This window comes from Helicoverpa armigera, chromosome 8 (assembly GCF_030705265.1).
Source record: "Helicoverpa armigera isolate CAAS_96S chromosome 8, ASM3070526v1, whole genome shotgun sequence".
NCBI classification, from domain to species: Eukaryota; Metazoa; Arthropoda; class Insecta; order Lepidoptera; family Noctuidae; genus Helicoverpa; species Helicoverpa armigera.
In genome coordinates, this window is record NC_087127.1 from 1,226,333 (window position 1) to 1,244,798 (window position 18,466).

General features: G+C 37.3%; 1 protein-coding gene across 1 annotated transcript in view; it reads right to left on the reverse strand.

Annotated features, from left to right (window-relative positions):
- Cht6 (Chitinase 6) overlaps positions 1-18,466 on the reverse strand; it is a 116,082-nt gene that overhangs the window by 1,292 nt on the left and 96,324 nt on the right. Inside the window, exons 21-23 of the mRNA XM_064035738.1 lie at positions 2,240-2,479; positions 1,616-1,858; positions 153-1,397 (exon numbers count right to left, since the gene is read on the reverse strand). Coding sequence (XP_063891808.1) covers positions 153-1,397; positions 1,616-1,858; positions 2,240-2,479 — 1,728 coding nt within the window. The remainder of the gene's footprint in view (positions 1-152; positions 1,398-1,615; positions 1,859-2,239; positions 2,480-18,466) is intronic.

Consider the following 18,466-nt stretch of genomic DNA (forward strand, 5'->3'; position numbering starts at 1 on the left):
ATGCATCTCGTCTTTAGTGGACCGAATGGTTTGGCTTGGGCTTTCAGAGGGAGCAATCTAAGTATATGCTTACTGCATATTTTCAGTTCTACATTTTACAATGTTCAAAAATCTTTCAAAAGCAAAAATAAAATAGGGAAGTTGTTCCTTACCATCATAAGTCTTAGTGACCGGCGATTCCAGGAGATATTCCCTGGTGAAGTATGAAGGCTCTGAACTGGATCCAGAGTACCCAACAGTAGAGTACCCTGTGTTCTCGACAGGCACAGGGATCAGCTTCTCAGTCCTATACCTTGGAGTAGAAGACCTTGAAGTGAACCCTGTAGGAGCAGTACTCGTTGAAGCTGGACTGAACCTAGACCTGTTCCTAGAAAACTGGGTCGTAGCTGTCGACCTAGGTACGAAGGTACTTGAGACTCTTGGAGCATTCTCTGTTGGAGTATCAGCAAACGTCGTCCTTTCGAAGTATCTGGTTGGCGTAGCTGGAGCTAAAGTTGTTGAGATCTTAGGACCAGTCAATTCTGTCGGTGTTTCATAAGAGTTCAGTGTCGTCCGAACATACTCTTGGTTTATCGTGTTCTGGTAGTCTGATGTCGGGAATTTCGGCACGTAGGTTGGTGATGTCTTGGATACGAATTCTGTTGACGTTTCTGGGAACGTGTTACCAGTTGTTCGAATGTACTCTTGCGGTACCGTGTTAGTTGGGAAGTTGGTCGCAGTTGCTTTTGGTAAATAAGTCTTAGAATCGAAGTCGCTTCGTGTATCGTAAGCATCACCTAAAGTTGTTCTAATGTACTCTTGGTTCGTAGCTGTGTTAGCGAAGTTAGTGGTCGGTGATCTTGGACTGAAACTTGATGGGGTGACTTTTGTATTATCATATTCTGATGTGAAAGTATAATCGTTGGGATTCGTACGAATGAAGTCCAGGTTAGCTGTATTCGCCGTGTTCACTGTGTTAGGGTAGGCAGTCGATTTCGGTACATTATAAGTAGTGGTAGAAATCTTTGGAGCATCAAACGCCGTATTGTAGGGCTCATCAGATGTTGTTTGAGCGTAATCAGTCTTGTATATCGCTGTTGAAGTTGTGGGTGACTTCGGGGCCTCGAAGTCGGTCGCTACTTTAGTTGAATCGAAGTCGGTAGGGTTTCTGTAGACTGTTGTCTGGTCGAAGCTTCCCGCGGTGTTCTTGTAGATGGGTGTGCTCTGGTAGTCGTCATAGGTAGGTGTCCGACTGATGTCGGTATATTCGTTGTACTCTCGGCTCGTGTATTTGTATTCTACGGTGGTTTGGGTCTTTCTTGTGGGTTTGACGTCTTCTTCGAAGTCGGGTATGCTCGGTATTGGTGCTGTGATCAATTGGTGCGCGGCTATCGCTAAGGCCGTTTCGGGGCTGATTTCTGGAAGAGGAACAGAAATCGTTTCGTTGGTATCTGTTTAAGGTTATAGTAATTGTAATTTTTGAATAAGCTGAAGTATTAGATAGTTGTTTCGCGGTGAGTTAGCCAAGTTAGAAGTTTTTATGTAAAGTTTTAGAATTAGTATTTGAATTATGTTTTATCCAGCATTATACGATAACAAAAATGAAAAACGTTCCTTCATTTGTGCAATAACTCACCTTCAACTGTAGTCTTCGCCTCTGTAGTGGTCTCCTCCTGACTCTTGAGCTTCAGAAGATCATTCAACTGTATCTGCTTAATAGTCGCGCTGTATTTCTTACTCTGTCTCTTGTTCTCTTCCTCGTTGGTGGCTGACGGGTTCTGGTCTTTCACGTCTTCCTTCAGGTTGACTAGAGGCCGCCTCTGGACTTTGTTGGTCCTTTTCGGAGCTTTGGGTTCTAGAGTTGGGTCTTCAATCGCATCTGTTAATTGAGAATAATAATGAATATTAGTATACTGGCTATTCCTCGCGGTCTCATCCGTGTCCTGGAGTATGTTCCGCAACAGGATAAAAAGTCCATGTACTTTGTTAGGCTCTAGACTATCCATAGAAAGCAGACAGACAGACAGAGATACTTTCGCATTCATTATAGCAAAAAGTTTAATTCTACGAGACTTTAATTAAATTCTCCATGTTGTGTAAGTGTATCGTAAGAATAATTGAAAGTCACTCAAAATAATTTAGTATGCAAAAACAGTATTGAAGTAACCTCTGCCTCGTCCTTTTATAGCCATTCTCTCAGAACATTAGGAATGTATATATATTTTTTTCTCATGACTGCTTAAATTGGCCGACTCCTTACCTGTATCTCCAATATCCTGAATATCCTGTAGCGACTCTTCATCTTCATACGCATTGGTGACGGCCTGTGGTGCTGCAGTGGTAGTAGTAGGTTCTTCAGTAGTGGTACTAGTAGATGTGGAGCTGGTGGTAGACCCGACGCGACGGCGGCTGGCGACGCGGAACGGACGGCGAGTGGCGAGCGATGATGCGAGTGCTGATGAAGCTGATGCGGATGATGGAGCGGCCGTTGATGTTGTCACTGTAAAGGTGATAAGGTTGTGAGGTTTGGAGGACATTAGTTTATGAAACAAAAAGAATGGAACATGTAGAATAACTGGAATAAAAAGTTACGGTATTTACTACTCTTATATTCTCCTTTATGCACTTCCTTAAATGTATATGCTCCCCCTTATAAACACTCTTATTTACTAACCTTGTGTATTTCCCTATATGCTAAACCTATGTGCCATTTTATGTATTCCTTTATGGACAACCCCATGTACTCCCTTATGTAATTCCTTATAGACTCCTTATATACTCCCTTATGTACCACCCTTATACATATTAAGCCCCCTATGTCCTTCCTCTAGCTAGTACCTAATTATAATGAATGTGAACGTATGTACCCATGCCAATTTTCGACCGTATCGGTTGGACGTGCCCAGAACTTTTTATCAGGGCTGAATCCGCCCCAATATCAACACACAATAGCGCCATAATTTCAAGCTCTACTAACCCCAATTCATATTCAACGTCATACACAAATGATGCATACAGACATACAAAATTCAGTTTACAAAACAAACTATTTGTACCAAGGTCTTAGACTGCAGTCAGGTCACCATTGTTCGGGATCAGACCGTGAAATAGCCGGACGTGCCGGACGGACGCGCCGGACAAACCTTACAATGTATCTTTTGAATTAAAACTACGTAGTGTACTTGTTTTTTGTTTATTTTTGATTTTATCAATCCCCTTGACGAAGGAAGTGGACTGATTGTTATGGGAATGAGATATAACCATTTTCTGCTTAGGTTTTCCCCAACGATTTTGGGGTCGGTTTCGAGTCTATCGGATACAGCTTAGAACTTTTTTTGCATTGAGCAACCTTACCTCTATTTTGGATATTGTGGGCAGGTACCTGACCAACGCTGAAAATTTAATTGGTAATACGTATTTGAAAATAATAGCCTGCATACAGCATTTTGGCAATAAGAAATTGACTCCACGATTGGTGCTCGATTAAAACGAGACATCTCAACATTCTACTAATAAGTGTCGTGACTGATTATAAAACGAGAAATTAAGACCAGATCATTCGTAATAGCCTGAAACACATACTCAATGACGTAAGGTTCGAGACGAGTTCTCGAGGCATTGATTAATTCGCTCCAATTTCTCAGCATTTCGTCATCAGATCTATCGAGATGATCGCTATATATGAAAGTCGGCGTGTTAATTGAGAAAGCTGTGAGACAGATGCAGTTATGTTGCAACTTGCGATGGCTGCAACTTGCAACCTGGGTTATCGATTACAAAGTCATAGAAATCCTCATTTGTAGATCAATAACGATCGATATTTCAATATCGCTTTACATGATTTGAAATGAAGTCTCTGTTAATTTTAGTAAAACTTAATTTAAGGTTTTACCGAACTATTGTAATGATAGCCAAAACATTGGAAAGGTCACCGACCTCAACTCAAAGCAGTCAAATGATAGAAAAGCGCTTACAAGAGAATAGGTAAGGTAAACGTACCAATAGTCGTCGGATTTCGGAAATCACTGACTTTGAAGCGCTACTGTGTGTTAAATATTCAATAGAAAATGAAAATTTTTGCATGACGTGATAGAGTATTTATTCATTATTCTAAGTAACTAATGTTTTTTTAAACATTTTGATGGGTTTATATACTTATTAAGGCAAAAGTAAAAAGAGGGCGATTTGTACCAATAGTCGTCTGATTTGTACGGATACTCGTCAAATATTCCCAGTACTCGTCAACTTTTAGTGCTAATGTAAACTCTCTGCTCTTGAACATAAGGTTCAAGTTATGTACATTTTTTTGTGCTTGAATTTTTTAAGCATACTTGTGCTTTTGAAACATTAGGTAGATAGATAGATAAAAAAACCAAATTCCTATTTAGAATAGCAGGTCATAATCTGTTAGAAGAGCAGGTATTCAATAAAACAGATACATGGTTGCATTTTAATTTATATACCTATCTATCAAACGCTTGGAATCACAAAACCAGTTTATAAAATATATGTTATATTTCTTAATCATAATAATCATGCAGTCATGTGCATATGTAGCACGAGTAAAATAATTACTTTTAAAATATTTAAATTGTAAAATAAAATAATTAGTATTCACAAAAAATAAAAGCCACATTCATTTATATTAATTACTAACATTCATAAATATGTAGGTAAGGTTGTCATTCATCAAAACTTCTGAACTGTTTGTTTAGCGCATGCTACGTACCATTTGCAAAAATCTCTATAGACAGTTCAAACTGTCTACTGTCTTAAAGGTATCAATCAAAAAATAAAATATGATTAGGTACAACTAACCATTCAAACCCAATAATAATAATATCTAATGTAGACTTCAATGCGTCCGTATCTTGTCTACGCTTCGGTGACTTGTTTGGAGAAACCGAAGGGTTTGTATGTGCAATTATGGACGAAGTTATCCTTACGAATAACTACCGGAGATATATCGTGAAAGACGGGACGGTTGACATATGTCGGACATGTCACCATCCGGGTGAGTCTATCAGACATATTATATCTGGTTGTTCTCGTTTGGCTAATGGTGAATATTTGCACAGACAACCAAGTGGCCAAGATTATCCACCAGCAGCTTGCTCTGCAATACAACCTTGTAGACCTTGAGGTACCGTACTACAGGTATGCGCCCGACCCAGTTCTCGAAAAGGACCATATCACGTTGTACTGGGATCGATCTATCATCACTGACAGGACTATTGTAGCCAATAAGCCTGATATTGTGGTGATAGATCGATTAGCGCGCCGCGCGATGATAGTCGATGTCGCCGTTCCGCATGACGAGAACCTTGTGAAAGCTGAGAAAGAGAAACAAATAAAGTATCTCGACTTAGCGCACGAGGTTGTCGTCATGTGGAGTGTCGACACGGCTGTTGTTGTGCCGATTGTCGTTACGGCCAATGGTTTAATAGCCAAGAGCCTCGACGAACACCTCAGGAGGCTCTCGTTGGGCGGCTGGATCAAGGGACTGATTCAGAAGGCAGTACTCCTTGATACGGCGCGTATTGTGAGGAGGTTTCTGTCTCTGGGACCCTAACCACCGGTATCATGGACCCTGTGCCCGATATCGGTGGCAACCTATTTTTTATATTTTTAAATGTTTTTTATTTTTATATTTAATATTTAAAAATGTAAAATTTATGTTCAAAAATAAATAAATGACAAGAAAAATATCTAATAAGCCCCACAGGGCATCTGAGGCGGATGACGGGGAGTAGCGACCCCGCGGGGCTATATATCCGAGTGCTCCGGGGAGAGTATACTGTCCCCCATCTCCGGCCTGCCGGAGTGAAGGTCTCCCGCCTCTTGGCTTGCCTTCATTGGCCGACCAGAGTGGAGTCGCTAGAGCAGGGTTAGCAGCCCTGCTCGGAGGTTAGGTGGGTCGTGGTAAGTGGCGAGTGGGCCGGTGATGCTGGACCCACAGGGAGCGCGTGATCTGCGTTTAAAGTCCGCCGAGGTATCCTCACCCTTCAGCCGCTCATGTACCTGTTGCCCTCTTGTTGCAATTTAGCGACTGATTCCCGGGGGCCAAGTAAGTGAGGTGGCGAGTCTCCACCTGCCATTTTAACATGTATTTTATACATTGTCATCGGCAGGTGCCGTAGTTCCTCATCATCATCATCCTCCGAGCCTTTTTTCCCAACTATATTGGGGTCGGCTTCCAGTCTAACCGGATTCAGCTGAGTACCAGTACTTTTCAAGAAGCGACTGCCTATCTGACCTCCTCAACCCAGTTACCCAGGTAACCCAATACCCCTTAGTTAGACTGGTGTGAGACTTACTGGCTTTTGACTACCCGTAGCGACTGCCAAGGATGTTCAAGGATAGCCGGGACCTACAGTTTAACGTGCCATCCGAAACACAGTCATTGGTGTCATTGCAGGATATACATACAAACTTAGAAAAGTTGCATTGGTACTTGCCTGACCTGGAATCGAATCCGCGCCCTCATACTTGAGAGGTTGATTCTTGGCCCACCAGCCTAGGTCACCACGACTATTTTTCCAGGTGCCATAGTTCCTATAGCTTCCTATATCCTTATCCACTAACATCCCAACGCAATAGCCCAAGTAGTTTTCCTCCATAGTTAGCAATACTTTAGCACAGAACCGGAGATTGTCCTTGGGTTAATTTCTATAGTATATATATTATACAAGGATAATCGTCGCTTTTGTGTCACCATTTCATTAAAGTTGTCTCAAAAGGGCGTTTTAAATTTTCTTGCTGCATCTTATATTGTGTGTGGGCCCTTGATTTACAGCTTTTATGACTTTTAAAAGGCCCTCTTGCTTGTAGTTTCTTTCAGTCATGATCTGCTATTAAAATTACGATCATGGAATCACTAAATACAGACAATTTTAAATACGACAAGCAAAGAAGTGACAGCGATGGAAGCTATGTCATCTTAGTTTTAAAACTGATTTTAATATTTTTTGCGTCAAAACTAGTTGAATGACATAATTTTTATACAGGCGCTATTAAGGCACGTTAGGAAGACGCGGTAAAATACGCGTGACGAAATACAGTTATTTCAAACAAAAAGCGTAGTGTAAGAACAGTCAATTTTTGTTTGCCACAAATTATAATCCAACCGTAGTAGAAACGAAGGCTAGTGCTAGACCTACTTGTACCCAAAGCGGTAGAACTTAATCGAATGGCGGATGCCTACAGCGGCCAATATATACCTGAAAACACACTCGTAGGAAGTGCATACTTATAGAAAACAGGGGATTTAACCATTAAGAAAGATGAATTGAATCGAATAACATGACCATCTAGAACCAGCAGAGTAAAATTTACCCCTAAGAAAAAGCTTAAAAGAAACGCAGTTTTATGAACAAACATGAAATATGTTTGTTCTATCAATTTTGTCAATTTTGTAAAAGTCCCGATATTAGTTATTTTTTCGCATTTTGTACTGTAAAACACAAATATCCTCATTATGACGAGTTTAGGTGCAACTTTTGAGCATGTCCCAGTAGTCGTCATAATAATTGTAAAATTGACGGGTTTTGGGTCAAATGGGAGTTTTGAAGTACCAATAGATGTCACATTAAAAAAATATATCTTCTATGTTAAAAGTATTCCAAATTGCATATTACATCGCTAGCAAATAAACTTAACTATCCAATTAAACAAAGAAACATACAACAGACCCCACTGGAGTTATGTAAATCAAAACACAAAACCACGTGCTGAGTTTCACTTTTGACAGCTGAACTTCACAAAAAAACGATTTTGTTAGGGCGCACACGTTTCAAATAACATATCTTAGAAGCCGTGACTGTTAAAACCCCGTATTGTTATTTCAATTGTGCAATATATTATCAAGAATATGTTGATATATAAACCGGCCCATTTTAAGTTCAGTAGAAAATAATAATAAAAGTTTTAAGATTAATTGACGACTATTGGGGCATGACGACTTCACCCGCGTTTACCTTAGATACAGAAGACAGCACATCATCCTACCTCAATCAGTCGAACTTTAGTAGATTTTTAACCTTTTCACAATAGTGGAAGGTTAATTTTCGATTGGTAAAAGACCGATTCGGGTTGACCTGTCTCTATCTAAACAATTATAGAGACACAAAATATTCCTCTAACAAGAATGTCATCAAACCTACACATAAATGTCATGTCGTAATCGTCAAGTGATTGAATAATTATTAACTAGTAGTATATAGTTACCTACTGTATAATTATTAAGGTATATTGTACGGTAGTTACCGATGACACGCTACTATTTTTGTATGTCGCTAATTGTAGGTTGTATGGCTATTGAGAAATGGTTATATACTCAGAGATGAATGCGTCTTTTGTAAGCTTTTATAAAGAGATAAGGTTAAGGTTCTTAACAAGTTTAAGGCTTGGGCTTATTAAGTTGTGCTTCTAACTTAGTGAGCTTGAAGTTAGCTAGCATCTGCGTATAAATATTTTTTTGTTATTAAAGAGCCTAATATGTGTGTGCAGACAAACTAATGGAGATATTCAGTGTCAGTTTCTAGGGCTCTGATAAAAAAGGTTCATTGCATAAAATTGAACTATTAAGTGCTGAATTTAAATAATTTCAGGTAATTCTAAATCTATCTATAGAATTGAAAGTCTACTTATCAGTCGTTTAACAAACTATGAAAGCGTAACAAACAGACAATTGATTTTGTTTCTATTTAAATCCTAAGAAATTGATTAAGTAGCGTTACATTGTCAGTTTGGTGCTCAATACCTATTCTTTTTCATTCTGTAATGTAAATTAAGATAATATCTTTTACTTGATTATTTTTTTTAATGGAAATGATCCATCGGAAGATATTTGGTGTAGGTTAATCAGAGTTTCATTTTCAATCAAATGATTACAATTAACAACCAGCCACTGAAAACTGAACGTGTGTGTGAAATGAAAATAAAATACATATTTACACACACTTAGTACAGATAAATGGCAATAATAAAAGTATTGCTTATTTGAAGTTGGCCCAAATGATCGCCCTTGTTACTATAAAGCGCAAAGCAATTTATTTAAGTCAATCGTGTAATCGTGCGTCAGTTTCGAGTGAGTACATACAATTATGCAGTTTGTTACCTCATATGTTTTAATTGGAGCTCCATTTATCCTTGTATGGGAAATCATACTTTTTAATACATTTAAAGTATTTACAAACCCACCAATATTAATATTTTGGAGGCTGGCATAAAATCTAATTGTTACGCATTTTAAATGTTTCATCGGGTGATTTTGATAATTTAAAAAGAATCAAATTGTGTTACGCAAATTGGGTGCTGATTTCAACATTGAAACAGAAACAACAGAATTCATTATTTTGTCTGTGAATCTGCTATGATCTCTCTCGAATATCTGATAAGTCCGGAAAAATACCTTCTTGGTAGTTGATTTTCATTCATTCATAAGTACCTAGGTAGTTGATTTACAGGCACCTACAGGATATTTTTGTGGACCCAGCGGAGTAAATAGTGATGACATCGGTCAGTCAGTTTCGTACCACAGAACCATTTGTACCTCCTTTATGTACAAAGGTGTACTAAATGAGATAGAATAAAGAGTCTATGTAAATTCGCAAGTTCTACGTTAATGAACATGCTAAGTTTCACAGCTGTTGAAAGCTAACAGCTTGACGCGTTTCCACACGCGGTACAAAACACCATGAAATGATCGTGGCTCAACCAGAGCGTGGGAACTATAAGGGTTCGTGCACATTCAATGGTAAAGTTGCTTTTTTATGGAAATCACCGCATTTTTACTGTCAAGTTAGCACTTAAATAATTTGTTAGTTGCATAGTTACTACGCAATTATAGCCTTTGCTATTGAATTGGTTGACATTCATTTGTTTTTAGTGAATTTAGATTGTCACATTATTAACAGAAATACGTTTACTGACGAAAGCACATAGGAGGAGCTTTTTACAGAGACCTACAAGGATTGTGAAGAACCATTTAAGCTTATTTCTATCAGACAGAAATTATTGGAACTTGAGCTCAACCAAGAACTGTTATTTATAGAATATAGAAAAACGATACAAGCTAAAGAGGGCATTAAAATAAACGATTTAATTAAGAAACAGAAAGTTGAAGGCTTGTCACGATTATCTACCAAATAACAATCCAACTAATTTAGTAGTTACACACGATTTTCCAGTAAAATTCTTATGTACAAATGTATATAATTATGAGGGCTGAGGTGCAATCGCTCTAGTTTCTCACGCCTATTCGAGACTATGGGACGATTGCGTGACATACAGACATACAGGCTCAAGCCCAACCTTGTGTACATGACAGACAATTTGTCATGTTGCAACTATATAATAATTATTGAGAAAAACGTTGGTATAATTTAAACTCTGCCCAATTGTAGCAGTAATTTGAAATCGAAATTAGGTATACCTATCACAAAAAATATTTTTCACAGCGTCGTAGACACTTTTTATCCGGGTATTGAAAGAGGTCCTCCCCGGGACAGAATCCACAGGAAACAGTTAATAATAAGAAAATTATACATCATCTCCCGAGCCTTTTCCCAACTATGTTGGGGTCGGCTTCTAGTCTAACCAGATGTAGCTGAGTACCAGTATTTTACAAAATAAGAAAATTATACACTGATCATAAGACCGATTAATAAGTAGAGGTAGATTATAACGCCAAGAATAAACTGCAACCTCTATTTTTTCGCTACCGTACCGTAAACTATTGAGAAAGTGAGCAGATCAGAATCGCTCCATCAGCCGCAACGCCAGCTAATCTATTCGACGCTCGATCAGAGCTATGATTTCTATCACTTTCGCCATAATTCTACTCGTATCATTCTTTAATATCTTGCTCCGACGTTCTCGCAATTCGTTTTAGAGCGAAAACCGTGTGCATTTTTGCTATAATTTTTTTGTAGCGGTTCTTGGAAGATAACGTCGCATAGCACATCCATTATTTTTTTCATGAAAAAGACATAACGTCTTTTACACTTATGAAGCGAGTTGATGATGATGTATTAACCAATAAGGAATTGCCAACTGTACGTTTTAAAAGCACTGAAACAAATATGAACGTAAATTTTAAAAGTATTTTTTTTCGCTTTTTTGTCAAAATGAATAACCGGATGTGAGAGCAAATGCATATCCAGAAAATTCTTGTAACTATCAAGATTTGCACGTTTGACCACAAAAAATACTTAGTCTTAATTAAACTTATACCTAGTTGGTATAAAAAATTAAATAAAGGTTAAATAAAGTCTAAAGTTTATTTAATTTCAGGTTGTCCAAACCTCATCAAAACCACACCAAAACATCTACACTAAATAATTAGCCAACAACATATTTTTTCTCAGCAACCTGTCACATTACTTATCAGTTATTACCTACGTGTCGACAAGGAAAGTGAGTTGCTATCGCCACCGGTCCACCGGTCACACTTGAGCGCTCGCTTTCACCTCATCTCAGTGATGATAATTGCTATTGTTATTGATACTAAACTTGCAAACAGTAAACTGTTTACGTATTGAGGTTGTATAACACAAAGATCTTCTGTTTAGTTAAGATGATATTTTATTGAGATTTTTTATTTTTTGTTTGTTTTTTTGCAAGATGCGACACGGGTGACTTTCGAATTTTGAAGCGGTGTTGAATTTTATTTTTACTTTCAATTTTGGTATCAATTTTGAACGGTAAGTTGCTTCCGTGGGTGCTATTTTAACAGACACAAACTTTATTTATAGTATTATTGACTGAAACAAACGAAAATTCCTCATCAGTCCCGATTCTGATTAAATGGATTTTTTCACCACAAACTTTGTTCTAATAAACAACGAAATAGAAATGGTTTCCGTTTTCATTAATTTCTACCTCCTTTCAGTTTCCTAGCCTTTACGAAAACATGTTAAAGCTTCCAGTCTAACCGGATGCAGTGTTTTACAAGGAGCGACTGCCTCTCTGACCTCCTCAATCCAGTTACCCTGGCAACTCAATACTCCTTGATAAGATTGGTTGTCAGACTTTCTAGCTTCTGACTACCCGTGATGACTTGATACGTAATGAGTTATCTTCTGTCAATGAGAACAAAAACCAACACAATTCAATTAAAGCAAACGCATCAATCAAACGACAGTCTATCAACGATTAACCGCGAAAAAACAGAGACAGAACAAATGAACATCTCAATCATTCACAGTATTACGCAATATATTTCCGTATAGATCAGTCGCGAATAGGAAGAAATGTTAATTGCTGCGCGCACGCAACACTTGATATGATGAGTCTGTTCGTTGCAACAGCGAGCGTTTATACTGAAGCAACGGTTGCTTCATGTGACAAAATTGCTGGTTCCGACACTTGCCTGTTCAGGGTTAAAAATGTAAGATTATGTAGGTAAGCTTTTTAGTAAAGATAAGAACAGTTTCTATGTGCAGCAGTAGACTACATCGTCGCTTACCATCAGGTGAGATAGCGGTCAAATTCGCCTATACACATTTAAAAAACAAGTGTAGAAGAACTGATTAAATGTGCTCATGATATAGGTGTTAAGCCTATTGCGACATTTTTATAAGGAAAAAGCAGACTTTACTGAAGATGATCTCATCCAACCGAAATGATGTTTGGCAGTTCAGTTATTTAGATCAATATTTTATTATGAAACAGAACTGTGTCGACGAGTGTGTCTGCAGATCATTTCCATACACACAGTCGAGGCTTCGTAAACACCAGGACACCATTTTGTGACAGGTGTCAGGATCACTGTCGTGTGTAGACTGCAGATAAGCTTACTGCCTGTTAATTAATTATGATCTTTATCAATGTTGTCTTGTAATGACGTGATGGCAGACTTCCGCAAACGATAATATTTTATTAAGTCTACTAGCTTCCGTCAGCGGTTTCATTCGCGTCCCGTGGGAACTACTTACTCCATGCAATCGGCAAAAAAATTTATAAAGCCTTCTTCAGATTATTGAAACATAGACATGCTTTTTCAGATCGGTACGATAGCTCCTGAGATTTGCGAGTTCAAAAAAACTCTTTAGGGTTATACTAGGACATTAGTCGAATATCATAAATGTGAAGATATTATGAAAATATTCGAGTTTACAAATAATTATCGAAAATCGACTCTTGATAAAATGTTCTAGATTTGAAATATGTTTAAGTAATTTGAAATATTAATGTATAGAGGAAATAAAAATGTTAAACTGATTAAATTGTGTCTAAAGATGAACATTCAATTTCTAAATCTAGTTGCACCTGCATTTATGTTATTCTAAACGATACAATTTTGCATAGGAATTATCAACCTTTAACACTACACAAAATACAAACAAACAAACCTGCATTTCAACAAACAGTTGTAAAAGCCAAAAGCCGATAATGAATTTGACCCTGCAACGGACTTGCTAAATTCATCGCTTATTTCAAATCAAGCTATTTCGGGGGGCGAACAAATCATTTCGACCTGGTCAAGTTAGCGGGCAGATGTTAACCGTTCATGGTCAGATTGTTGCTTCATTATAGATGCAAAAATGCAACTGCTTTGCTTAATTGTCCGTCTTTATTTGAATGTACGAGGTTTAAAAAGAAAATAATGTTCGTAAATGACGGTAATTTTTCGTTAAATGTGTTGAAAGAAAACTTAACTACTCACTTACTATTTTAGGAAGGCAATTTAGCTTAAACAATAAGTGAAAGACTTGTAGTAATATATTCGTTTCTTTAGCAGAGACATGGTAATAGGATTTTAAATATCTTTAAGGAATGACCATTGAGTTCTGAAGTTGTTTGTGCGGCTATGCTGAAGATTTTTTGGAACCAATTTGTCCACTGCGCAGTTTTGTCAAACCAAAAAATTGAGGTAGTCTCACTGTTTATTTCTTAAATTATCATAACAATAGCCGAATTTTACCGCTTATTCACTACGTTTTTCTTTACTTTATAACCTCTTTTTCCACACCCGTTTAGGCAGTTTGTTTACAGTCCTTAAGTGCTGTATTAAGGAGAAAGTTCTGGGTCAACACTCAGTGCCGGCTAATAAGGCCTTACATAACGAGGGTCCATTGTTGCGCTGGAAAGTGTGATGGGAACCTTAGATGACATCATGTTATGTATTTAAGCTTATTGTTTTTTGACTTGACACGGCACGTGGGTGACGAAAGATTAGTAAGTTACGTCAGAAATTCCGCTGTTTTTTGTGAAACTTAGAATATTTTTGTGGTAGAAGTTTGCTAATACGATATTATCGTATATATTTTGATAAGCTTTTCTTGGTAAGATGGTAATCGATAGTTTCCTACGTCAGAGGTGGAATCGTGAAAAACAGTTGCGAGTATGAAGTCGACAGTAAATAGGTTATTCTTAGGCTAGTGTGCTCTACATTCGATGTATTCGGTCATCAAATGAAATCATGAAAAGCAAAGCGAAATGCTTGCTTTACAAAAAATTGTTTTCTTATAACAGTAGTCTCAAGCTTCTAAAGAAAATATAGAAGAATTCTGCCAAGAAAACACAATTGACAAGTAACCAGCTTGCTAATGGGAGCAGAAACTGTTATTTTATGCAAAGAGAAAACTAATGGCAGGAAACTCGCAGATTTGAATTAAGATATAAAGAGGACACGCACTTTTAGTAGGCCGATAGTTTGTTTGACCTCATAAATCAGTATGAAGATGAATGGTAGTAAGCACATTACAAAGATTTGGTGTTTAGCCGATATCAGACCGACTGATTTGATTGGAATCAAGATTTTCTTTAAAAAGAATGGGAAACCTTCGCTTCCAACGATCTGGGGACATCAAAGGGGGAGGCTTATGTTCAGCAGTGGACGTCCTATGGCTGAGATGATGATGATGAACCTTCGTGTCAAGTTAGCCGATTGTTTAGCCTGTGCGGGACTCTAAAAGTCTTATTAAATTTCAGATTGCAACTGATGCATCTTTAAGTGGTTACCGGTTAGATGTTTACGACTTACTGAATATTGAAATCGCTTCATCTCAGTATAGTTATAATGGCTTGTTAGACTTTGCGGTTAGTTAATGATATTCTTAATGGTAGTTTGATGGTGTAGTAATAGCAACTGCAATAAGATGGAAAATTGTGATGGTGGTGAAGTTTAGTCACGCCATTTTTGAATGTTTAAATCGTCCTTATATTGTACATATATTATCTTTGAAATAATGCCAGATCCTGTGTCTCTCTTTTCCCAACAGAATTGGGGTAGGTTTCCAATTTAAATACCTACTTACTAGTGTTTTACATAGACCCACTGTCTACCTCTCTTTAACCCACTTTTGTCAGTACTGGCTTCGTACCACCATAAAGACTGCCAAAAATGCACAAATGACCACCTGTGTGATATATGACATTCTGAAAGCAATTCTTTTCTACATCCCAAGATTTATCACCGCACTTTTTACAACAACAAGAGGTACAATCAGACATACCATTCACACATCGTTTGCCAACCACAGTCCACAATGTACAATGTATGTATTGATTGACAGCATTACCACTTACAGAAGAATTTTCCTTCACACATCCAGTAAGTTTCGTAGATCTCAGTCGCGTGATCTTGGACCAGAAACGTTTAGTTACGCGCTACCGGTGTGCTAGATAATGTAGTAGTGTTAAACTAATTTGTATGGAAATTGATATTGAACTGTATTTGAAGCAGTTATTTTAAGAAGGTAGTCTCTTTAAATGTCGGCCTTTTCGGTCCGGTAAGTATAGGATTATTATTGTTTAATTTGATCCTAGTTGTATGACGTTTTTAAGTGCAACTTTCCTCACGACATTACCTATTTCCAATGTCCCTTTTCGTGTCTCTCTTTATCATTTGTGTGATAGTATGCCTAAATATAATTTTTATACTGAAAAGAGCAGTCATTCAATAAAGATATCAGAATGAAGATTAAAAATATGTAGATTAGATTTTTGCGCAACTCTGAAACACACAGGTGTTTGTTGAAACTTTTAATTGAAACATCCTAGCCTTGAAAGCAGCATCTTCGAATCTATAAAGTTTTCCAAGAACTATCCGTTACTCGCGGATCTAGTAGAGCTAAATGCATACACTTTTAGCCTGGTATTTCCAACATTGTTCCTAATAAATATGCAAAACAGGATATTTCTGACATCATGTCGCTCTAGTTTACACCTATATGTAGTTACATTTTAATATAGTATTTTCTTATGTCTATGGTACGTCCGACCTCCGTGGAGGTCTGGTCGCCACTGGCAGCCGAGCAGAGAGGACAACGTCCCCGGAATGTCTAGGTCGTACTAGGCAGGTTTGTTGTTTTAATTTATTTTACTTCTTAGGAATCTTGACTTGAATGGCTGTTTACAACGAAGCTACGCAGTTCTATCTGTTCTATAGATGTTTACAAGTCTTGATTCATTTATTTTAACGGCCTTATTCTGGAATGTTGTTCTTTATTATCTAATTTGAATTGGTCTTCGATTTATGAAATCTGATTGGTGTTTGGTATAGGGGTCCCGAATGATTTGTGCTGTTGACAGCTGTCAGTTTTCAAGCAACTGCACCAAAAGTGGGTCGGGTTATACCTACGGATTTTTGGAAATAACTCTGAGGCATTTTTCGCAACGACTTGTTCTTTAAATAAACCTTAGGTAAGTAATTGATCCCAGAACGGTATTTACGATAAGTTATTTTTTTTTTGTAAATGATAATAATCTTCGAGATGTCCCACGCCCGTGTTTAAAGAAATTAATGGTTTTAAAGAAACGTATCCCCCGCCTATATTTTCCCAAAAAGGTATCAATTTCATCTATGTTGGGCTGACCCTACAAGTTATTTATTTATCCTTATAACTCTTTATTTAGCAATCTGTCTCTTTTTGCGTCTTATTTGTGGTCGGTGATGTCACCCAGTTTGTTTTGATACTAATAAAAGATTTTCTTTGACACTCGGAATTTAAAAATCAAGGTCTTATATTTTAATGTTTAGTGTTTAGAACAGAATAAGGCTGTTAGATGATTAGTGGTTAAATACAAAAAATAACTTGTGTATAGAATATGTTACGTAAATATGATGAAATTTCTAGAATCTAATGGTTTTTACCATTGAGGTCGTGAACTTTCGAGCCAACATCTACAGGTGAATGAATTTCATTCATGACTTTTTGTTAGCGAGTAAACTTTCAGATACTAAACGTGATTACATAGTGGTGGAACATATTTATTGTAGGTAGGCACTACTTGACTCTTAACTTCAAAAAAGGGAGTATTTTCAGTTCCTCCCGAAAGTTTGTTCGCAATTATCCCTCGTTTGACTGAACCCATTTTGTTGTGGTTCTTGGCATAATGAACATATTTGACAGACTTAGTAGATTTTCAGGTAAGTATATTTTCTTTGAAAAAAGTTTTTTAAAAGTAAATAGGTAGTAAATATGCATTGTGATATCTATAATTTTCTCCTTCCTTTACATTTTGAAATGAAATGAAATGAAAATATTTATTCTCCGAGATATGGTTAACACAAAAGGTGGTAAAAACAAAAAAAGTCACTTAACATATCTCGCCTTCAGTAGGCATGCAAAAATTAAACTTACATATTAATTTTACATACCTATATAGGCACCCATGTACATGTATATATAGATACCTACATATTTTTCATCTGAATAAGATCCTGTTTCATACTGTTTTCCTTTGACATCTTAGGCCTAACGAGACATGACTTTCATCTTAGCAGTGGAGCTAGTAAAAGCGTTCGATTTCTCCCACAGTTAAGGTCGCGTCGTGTGGCCGTTTATGTAAGAGGTCAGAGGTGAGAGAGAGGTGTAATCCGGAGTAATAGTTACTGTTACTGCTATATTGAAATGTATATTATGTAGTTTATAGTGAAGTTATGGAGCTCGTTGCAAATTATCTATTCTTATACCAGTAGTTCTTCTGTTTCTTTTGGGAGGTCTACATTCAGCACTGGGTGGGGCTATGGTGATGATAATACAAGTAGGTTAAAGGCCAGTTGATAATAGCGTATCATCATAAACTTATGCATTTCATACTAAAAATATCAACAATAGGATAGCAGGATTTTCAACACAACGGATTCCTAATAAAAAGTGCAGTGAGGGGGAGTGTTACGCCCGTTTTCACTAACAATCTCTTAACGTTTCCCTAACTAAGAGTCACTTAGAATAAGGTTTCTCCCAATAATAAAGGTTATAAGGGACACTTAAACTTTGGTGAAGCCGAAATTCGTATTAAGTGTTCCCTAAATGCTCTTAGGGGATCCCTAAATTTACGTATTTGTTGGTGAAAATGGGCACTTGACTAAAACCCACCATGTTCCTTCTGGAGCCCTTTATCTACCGGTATGTTTTAAAATAATCTTAACGTCTTTTTCATCAGCTCAACCAAGTTTGATCGAGGAAGTAATACAAAAACAATCAATGTGTATTTATCTGTACATGATCAATTGTAATCTGAACGAATATAAATA